General features: G+C 43.4%; 1 protein-coding gene across 1 annotated transcript in view; it reads right to left on the minus strand.

Annotated features, from left to right (window-relative positions):
• Window positions 1-562: 562 nt before the first annotated feature.
• LOC123967422 (protein PF14_0175-like) overlaps window positions 563-9,246 on the minus strand; it is a 9,657-nt gene continuing 973 nt past the window's right edge. The window contains exons 2-10 of the mRNA XM_046043518.1: window positions 7,538-7,800; window positions 6,885-7,030; window positions 6,597-6,719; window positions 5,717-6,531; window positions 5,624-5,670; window positions 4,442-4,607; window positions 2,909-3,162; window positions 2,607-2,704; window positions 563-1,044 (exon numbers count right to left, since the gene is read on the minus strand). Coding sequence (XP_045899474.1) covers window positions 670-1,044; window positions 2,607-2,704; window positions 2,909-3,162; window positions 4,442-4,607; window positions 5,624-5,670; window positions 5,717-6,531; window positions 6,597-6,719; window positions 6,885-7,030; window positions 7,538-7,800 — 2,287 coding nt within the window. The 3' untranslated portion in view covers window positions 563-669. The remainder of the gene's footprint in view (window positions 1,045-2,606; window positions 2,705-2,908; window positions 3,163-4,441; window positions 4,608-5,623; window positions 5,671-5,716; window positions 6,532-6,596; window positions 6,720-6,884; window positions 7,031-7,537; window positions 7,801-9,246) is intronic.

Raw genomic sequence — 9,246 nt, forward strand, 5'->3', positions numbered from 1 at the left:
ATAACTTAAAGTTATATTCACCTCAGGGCACCACTCTTGAAACAAGACAAAACTGATTTACCTAATTCCTTTTCATTAAATATACTAAACTTTTGTTTGGTATTCCGATTAAAAATGTAATGAATATTAATAGATAGTGTGTTAAAGGATTTGGAGTTCTATGTAGAAGAGGTCGGCAATATATTCATCCCAGCATGTATATACTGTCAGAGATTCAGTAGAGTGATAAGCATGGAGTCAGAGGGCAGGGAGCTGGCTGGTGAACTTTAACTGGCGGGGGCTAGGCAGATGATACCAAATCCGAGCTCACAACTCTTCACAAGATGTCTTAAGGATCCAGTGGGGAACGGGCGTCTGATCAGAGAGAGAGCAAACCAGACAATACAGAAACACACAAAGGGAAAAAAAAAAAAATAAAACACTCACAGGTTGTCACATAGGAGGGGTCATTAAAGGGAGGCTGTGACATATACACAAGCATTTATTTAAAAAGTAAAGCAAAAGCACAAGAGTTAACTAACTAAAATTAGTTAGCGTCCATAATCCATGTTATGATCTCCAGTGGTCACCAACAGAGTCAGAATCAAGTCATAGATTAGTTAATGCAGCTTTAAGCCTACAGGGTCTCTTAAATTCAAGCTTGTTTACATTAATTTGTGCTTGTTGCATCTATAAGAAGAGGTGGAGACACACAGAGAAGATGAGGAGATGGAAGAAGAAGAAGGGGGAGTGAGCAGGAGCACCCCCGCTGGTAGTAGGTGTATTGGTGGCAGTTGTGCTGCTGGTGGTGAGAGTATTGGTGGCAGTTGTGCTGCTGGTGGTGAGAGTATTGGTGGCAGCTGTGTTGCTGCTGGTGGTGGTGGAGGCTGGAGATAAGAACGTCCCCACTGTCTGAGCCAGGAAGGTCTGAAAGCGGCTCACTTTGGTGAAGACCATCACTGGATCTGCTCGTGTTTGACTGGTGCTGTTGTTTTCAACTGACAACACTGCTGCCTGGAACCAAGAGCCGCCCTGCTTACACATCATTGGACCGCCAGAACCACCCTGAACAAACAAGCAAGACGGAAATGTTCAAGTCCAACTTCTCGTGAAACTACAGAAAGTAATGTTCTATTTTTCTAAGTTTCACCAAATGTGCTTTACAGACAATCCTTATGGCTGATAGGAATACTTAAAAGGGTCATTTGTTTTTTTCACTGTCTCGCTAAGAGTGACATGAGACATTTGATACCTATCTCATGTTTGCTTTATAAATGTAATGGCTAATTTAACTTGTGGCTATGGGATGAAAATCTGCCTTTTAGCTAAAACTGCCACAATTACAGTGATGTTGATCGATGTGCATTGTCCCTTAAAAATAAACAGATTGGTAAAAATATAAATGCTGCTGATTAGCAGCAGCATTTCAAAAGCTCAAGTTACAATTTTACACTTGATTTTACATTCATGGCACAGCACACAAACTGTTTTGGGCTTCACCACCTAAACCTCATAATGGCAGGGACAACCCTGTTAGTATGACCTCAGAATCATTATTGATTGGATCATTCAAGTGGCCCTTTTTTTATTTACTTAATTTATTGGTTTTGACAGTTATCTGTAGAAAGTAACATAAAAAATAAGTAACATTTTACGTATCAGCATATTCATTCACCCCTTTATGTATAATTACTAAGCATTTAATTTGTACATTCAAATCCAAAAGAAACCTCTCCTCAGTAGTAGTTTACATCCCTAACTTGCTTTACTAATATCAGCTCCTCCATGGTCACCACAATCCTTTCGTTTCCTAATAACCAGTTTTTCAGACTTATCTGAAAACTGAAAAATAATTTAACTATTAGGATGTACAAGCAATCCCGGTTAGAGACTGTGGGATATATGGATCCTTCAAAATTCATCACACTGACAAAGAAACAACTCCTAGTTCATTGTTCTAACATCCACAAGTGGTAACTGCTATCACAACTAGAGATTGATGAGGTACAACAAGCCAGGACGACATGTCAGCAGGGAGATGTCTTCATCATCTCCACACTCAGACACCAAGTCCAGTAACAATTACAATGGGCGACATCCAAGAAAGAATCGGGTATGAAGAGCTGGACATCACCAGGCCCTGACATGATCCATGTTCCATGAATGCCTATCAGTATGCCGGCTGCTGGAAGTCCCAAGGTCAAAAAGGAAGACACCTCCTAAGGTAGTTGAGAATGACCGAGCCAAGATCCTGTGGGACTTCAAGATCCAGACTGACAAACTGGTGATGGCTAACCAACCAGATATCATGTGATGATAGACAAACTGCAGAATAAAGCAGTAGTGATGTAGCAATACTATGCGATTGCAACATCAAGTAAAAGGTGAGAGGGGAAAGCATATACTCATGCATATACAGTATGTCTGAACATGGACGAGAAGTCTCACAAATAGCTATAATCTAAAGCTTCAGAGCAGCTATTAAATGGAGCTTGTTTTGAGATTGTTCTCTCAACTGTTGATTCAAAGGTCAAGAATAAAAGTTCTAATGTTAAAGGATCCACAAACGCCTTGATAAAATAGAAAGCCACATGAAAGTAGAATAAGCTCCTGCTCTCATTACTCACCTGTCCCAGTGTGAAAGAGCTCGTACAAATGCTGTCACTTGTTGATGCGTTTCCACAGTTTACCACCGAGGTCTGGAACTCCTGCAGAACTTGTTCCACTAGAGTTGGGAAAAATTAAAAAATGACTTAAAGTGAAACATCTGAATCAAGCCTAGATAGCAATAACCTAAACTAAATGGGCAAACATACTTTTACCAATTTGTTAGTGCCATAACAAATGTGCAATGACCTAAATGTTTAATCTAAAGAGGTGAAATGGTGCAGAGTTAGCATTACTGCGTCAGACTGTGTTATGGACTCACCCCCTCCTTGCCCGGCGCTCCAGCCAGCAGCCCAGCACGTCGAGCCCACAGTGAAGGTTTGTCCGTTGTCCAGGCAGATGGGCTGGATGTAGTTGGACAGGGAGGGTCTGGTTGCCAGACGCAGCACTGCTGCATTAGAACCAGTGAGTTTGCTCAGAGTGATATTTGTCACAGCCAGTGTCACCTCAAAGGGGTTGGATCCATTCTGATTCAAACGACCCAAAACGACAGTCCATTCAGACGCTATGGGTGAACTGTGGGAGATAAAATGAACTGAATAAGGACTGAGGAGAAATCATAACTTTGAAATCTCTGGTTAGTTTCAAACAAGGACTGAACCTTAGACTGTTTCTCATTAACAATAACCTGTTGTTTAGACTCAAACCAACAACATGTTAGTCCTTCTCTCAACATTGTCTAACTTCCTATCTGTGGCTCAGTCACTTACTGTAGGTTTTATCAGACAAACAGGAATCGTACAATTATTGGGGATTATTTTGAGCAGCGGATGAATCAACATTTGGTGCTCTAGTGAGTATTTTGGGGCAGCAGGGCAGTGTATGTGGGACCGAGATTAATCTAAAGTGTGTATGTTCATGGTGACTCTGAAATTGTACTTTCCATTAGGACATTCCGGGATTTGTGTCTATGAACATCTGTGATCTTATGCTTCTCCATTCCAATGGGAAGTGGAGTTCTTAAGGTCACAGTGTTAGGGAGCAGTCTTCCTGCTTAAAATTTTATGTTGGCATCTGCTCAGGGCCAGATGTCTGATATTGCCCTAGGTGGTACACGTCTGACCCAGCTGAGTTTTTGTTTTCATGTACTCCTCTGTGTTTTCTCCTTTAAAAAATCAACCATACGACAAGGGTTTGCTGTAATCCATTTACTTGTTCAATTCTGCACTGGGAAATATATGATTTCCATGACAACAGCATGTTTATGTTAAAAGTGAATGGGCTGAGCGTGGCTTTCCAGATTGAAATATCTCAGCAACTCTTGGATGGATTGGCATGTTATTTGGTTCAGACATTCACGGTTCCCAGAGGTAACAACAAACAAACTTAATTCAACTTTGGGCATGTTCTTTCTTTTCCTCTAACACCACCAGCAGGTCAAACTTCCCACTTATCTTGTGCACAGTTTCTCAACATCTAGTAGATGAACGGATATTTACATTCCCCAGAGGACAGTTCTTAAAAACTTCCTGTGTCAGATAACATACTGCAAAAAGAAAGAACTTTCGCATAAGCCTCAATTTTACTTTGTGTTTAGTGCTAATGCTAGCTTGCTAAAATGCTAAAATAAAATGGCGCACATAGCATTATTACTGGCTAAACATCAGCATGTTAGCATTATCATTGTAGCATCTTGATGTTAGCGTTTAGCTCAAAGTACAATGTCTCAGAGCTGCTGGCTGTTGACTTGAAAGTCTTGTTCCTATTGAGTGTTTTTAAAAAATCCTTCTGTTCTTAAATGGCTCAACCATTAAACAGAATTATGCCATCCATTATATCACTGCAGGTGTCTCACCTTGAGAAGCAGTTGGCGCTGCTCAAAACAAAGTCCAAAGCCACCAGAGTCCCACCACACACATGACTTCCATTGTTCCGTAGGCTCGCCGTCCATGGCCAAACACCAGCTGTCGCCAAGTTGCTTCCTCTCAGAATATGTGAATTCAGTGGGGCTTGGCCACAGACTACAGCTGGAAAGAAAAGCAAAAGGTAGACAATCAAATCCAAAGTGTAAAGCCTTATAATCTCAGACCAGATACTGTTGATCCAGCATTACGTCATGTTGTTTAGTCAACCTTTGTACAACCTACATAACCTTATTATATTTATAGTGGAGAGGCAGGCTGAATGTTTGAGGACATTTGGACAAAATGATACAAAACACATCTGGGATATTTCATCCTGATGGAAAAAGTGCAGCAATAAAGAATAGACAGTCTTTGGTTTGAATATTTTCATCATTGTAAAATTCATACAGCTTCAATGAAGAGCTGGAACAAGCTGTTACATAATATATATGAAACTGTTATACTGTTTGGAAGAAAAATATAAAATGTTCAAGCCTTCCAAAATGAAATGTAGGTTGAGTAATCAGTGTTTACAAAGTCTGGGCATGACAGGCACTTACGTGGGGATGTTGTTGTTAGAGCGAGAGCTGTTGAAGTAAGGGTGGTTGGAGCGAGAGCTGTTGAAGTGAGGGTGGTTGTTGGAGTGAGGCTGGTTGAAGTGAGGCTGGTTGGAGCATGGGTTGTTGAACTGAGGATTGTTGGGGCGAAGCTGGTGGAAGTGAGGGTGGTTGGAGCGAGGCTGGTTGAAGTGAGGGTGGCTGGAGCTCGAGTTGTTGAACTAAGGGTGGCTGGAGCTTGTGCTGTTGAATTGAGGGTGGTTGGAGCTTGGGTTGTTGAAGTAACGCTGGTTGGAGCTGGGGTTGTTGGAGTGAGGCTGGTTGGAGCTGGGCTTGTTGAAGTGAGGGTTGTTGGAGTGAGGCTGGTTGGAGCTGGGCTTGTTGAAGTGAGGGTTGTTGGAGCTGGGCTTGTTGAAGTGAGGGTTGTTGGAGTGAGGCTGGTTGGAGCTGTGGTTGTTGAAGTGAGAGTTGTTGGAGCTTGGGTTGTTGAAGTGAGGGTGGTTGGAGCTTGGGTTGTTGAAGTGAGGGTGGTTGGAGCTTGGGTTGTTGAAGTGAGGGTGGTTGTTGGAGTGAGGCTGGTTGGAGCTGGGGTTGTTGAAGTGAGGGTGGTTGTTGGAGTGAGGCTGGTTGGAGCTGGGGTTGTTGAAGTGAGGCTGGTTGGAGCTGGGCTTGTTGAAGTGAGGGTTGTTGGAGCTGGGCTTGTTGAAGTGAGGGTTGTTGGAGCTGGGGTTGTTGAAGTGAGGGTGGTTGGAGCTGGGGTTGTTGAAGTGAGGGTGGTTGGAGCTGGGGTTGTTGAAGTGAGGGTGGTTGGAGCTTGGGTTGTTGAAGTGAGGGTGGTTGGAGCTGGGGTTGTTGAAGTGAGGGTGGTTGGAGCTGGGGTTGTTGAAGTGAGGGTGGTTGGAGCTTGGGTTGTTGAAGTGAGGCTGGTTGTTGAAGTGAGGCTGGTTGGAGCTTGGGTTGTTGAAGTGAGGGTGGTTGGAGCTTGGGTTGTTGAAGTGAGGCTGGTTGTTGAAGTGAGGCTGGTTGGAGCTTGGGTTGTTGAAGTGAGGGTGGTTGTTGGAGTGAGGCTGGTTGTTGAAGTGAGGCTGGTTGAAGTGAAAGTTGTTGGAGCTGTGGTTGTTGGAGTGAGGGTGGTTGGAGCTTGGGTTGTTGAAGTGAGGGTGGTTGTTGAAGTGAAGGTGGTTGGACCTTGGGTTGTTGAAGTGAGGGTGGTTGTTGAAGTGAGGGTGGTTGGAGCTGGGGTTGTTGAAGTGAGGGTGGTTGGAGCTGGGGTTGTTGAAGTGAGGGTGGTTGGAGCTGGGGTTGTTGAAGTGAGGGTGGTTGGAGCTGGGGTTGTTGGAGCTGGGGTGGTTGGAGCTGGGGTTGTTGGAGCTGGGGTTGTTGAAGTGAGGGTGGTTGTTGAAGTGAGGGTGGTTGGAGCTGGGGTTGTTGGAGTGAGGGTGGTTGAAGTGAGGGTTGTTGAATTGAGGGTTGTCGTAGTAAAGCTGGTTGAAGAGAGGATGGTTGGAGCAAGGATTGTTGGAAGAGGTGGCACCACAAGACAGCTGACACTGAGGTCACTGTCAGTCCCATTGGACATGAAGGTGACGAAGCCTGGCTGGTTTCTGGTGGTCTGGTTGTTGATCCACGACTGATACTGGGAAACTCTGGTGAACAATGCTGGGAAATTAGGCTGAGGAAAAAAAGTCAAAATACTTACTCCATCCTGGATCCAGCGACCACCCTGCTTGCTCACCAGTGGATCTCCAATATACAACTTTAAAGAGAGAAACATTTAGGAGAAGGAATCTTTGCAGAAGGTCAAATCTGAATCATACAAAGGCGTAAAATTGATCACCTGATAGGAGATCTCCTCTCCATCATTTACCCTGCCGCACAACATGCTGCTTGTGAGACTGCCATTTGTGTAGTCACAATCACACTGTCTGTTCCCCAGAATCAGCAGCTCCACCTCCGTTAGGTTTTCTGGGATTAGAAGTGCCTCTAAAGAGAAACAAATTCAGTTTAGTAAACAACACAAGTGATGAAATGTGTGTAGCCCACACAGTCTATTCCAATTTTATTACAGGACTGTCATAGCATACCTCTTTACATCTGATTATAGCTTTGTAAGGAAGGTGAATTGTGAGGGCATACGGAGTGCAGAGAGGCCAAACTATCTTATTGTATAGCTATATTGTTACTGTTATTCTGAGCTGAATCTCCCATGCATTCTTAGCAGCGTTAGCCTTTATTTTTTCTTTTGTTACCATGTATGTCACTAGTATGCTAATTAAGCCTAAACAAAAACTTTTTTTATGTCCGGCCCTTGCGGTGTCTGCTTGGAGAAATTCTGGCCCTTGAACAAAAGTAGTTGAGGACCCCTGGTCTAAAATAACTATGTAGTATTAGGTTGTAAAGTGCGTGGAATGGAATTTTACATGAGTTTTCTTTGTTTTGTTTTTAACCCAAATATTGACGTTGTATTTTTTTAGTGCTAAATAGACCCACCTCCAAGGTCTGTCCTGCCGTTAAGCCAGGCTACAGTGCCGTTGTTGAAGGTGCTGCCTTGAGCTGCCAGGCAGACAGGCTGGATGTAGTTTGTGAAATTTACCGGCGAGGAGAGCTCCACGAGGCAGATGTCATTGTCAGAACTTAAACTGCTATAGTTGGGATGAATGATGATCTGTGTTACCGTCCGAGACACTTGATTGGGGTTTGATTCCTGTTGATTCTGGAGACCCAGAACCACAGTCAGATTGTTTGTGTCTGTGCTGAGGTAATCACAAGAGAAACAAAACAATGCAAATACATCAAAAGCAGAACTGTAGTCAAGAGTACTTTAGCAGACACTAAGTCCATTTTAAGAACACGTCTAGTCTAGTTTGTATGGAGATTGATAGATGTGGGAAAAAGGAGCAGTTATTCGTACACTGGCAACCTGGCTCTGGCTAAATAGAGCCCAGGCTTAGGATTTGTTTAGGGCCAATATTAGCATAATTTCAGATAATAGTATCATATATAGCTTACCACTAATATAATATCAATTCCAGTTAGAACAGTTCCATTATGGTACGTTCTTCTCATTCATTAAATCCTTGTGCAAGAAAATGGTCTACATGGTGGTTAGTCTCTAATTTGTTGATGCTTAGTGCTAACTTGTCGATAATAATAGCCAGTTATGCGTAACAAAATTAAAATTTTGAAAGTTTGCTGTAGTACCCGTCAACCTTTTTTTTTAATGTCCCGCCCCATCCAGGTTGTGATTGGTTGGTTTGCGAAAAGTGACATTGTTGAGCAACTTTATGCACACGCTTGGATAAGAAAAGCACCCGATCTTCTCTCTACTCTGCCTCCGCTACTTGTGAGCCTAACGTACAATAAAGCTCTTCACGTAAAAGCTGAATGGAAATTGGACAGCAGATATACACAGCCAACACAAACCTTTGCAATTGCCCTTATACATAGGGGTTTATATGACACCTCAACAGCTTCTACAGTAGGTACTAGAGCCAGGGCTGTAGAGGCCTATAAAATAATGAGGTCCGTATTTATGTCATACTGCACATTTTTAGCAACTCTTGTCACCCCGTGTGTGTTGAACGCTCTGTTTTAGCTATGGAGTGAAGCATCTCACTTCGATCGTTATTGGGAGTTGCACATGCGCAGTACCTTTTTAAGGACTAATAGCCAATCAGAAGCAGAGTAGCCGGGAACCAGGGCTTTGGTTCAGCTGTACATGTTCCCCAACCAGCTTCACAACCCAAACTGGAGCAAGAGTGGTAAATTTGTAACATTTTAACTGTCTCTACTTCACAGTAACTTGTATATAACCTGTATATTGGGGAGACTAAACAACCACTACACAAACGCATGGCTCAACACAGAAGGGCCAACTCCTCAGGTCAAGACTCTGCAGTCTACTTACATCTGAAGGACAGAGGACACTCGTTTGAGGACCACCAGGTGCACATTTTAGACAGAGAAGATGGATGGTTTGAAAGAGGTGTCAAGGAAGCATCTACACCAGGGTCGAGAAGCCGTCATTGAACAGAGGAGGGGGTCTACGCCACCACTTATCCCCCACTTACAATGCTGTCCTTTCATCACTTCCCAGGAAACTCAACAAACGTAACCTATTGGCCTCAGGTGAAGATACCAACGATGGTCGTTCAGTCTTGGCCACAGGTAGTCTCAACGACTGTAACGACTGTCGTCAC

Source organism: Micropterus dolomieu, linkage group LG02, assembly GCF_021292245.1.
Source record: "Micropterus dolomieu isolate WLL.071019.BEF.003 ecotype Adirondacks linkage group LG02, ASM2129224v1, whole genome shotgun sequence".
Taxonomy (NCBI): Eukaryota; Metazoa; Chordata; class Actinopteri; order Centrarchiformes; family Centrarchidae; genus Micropterus; species Micropterus dolomieu.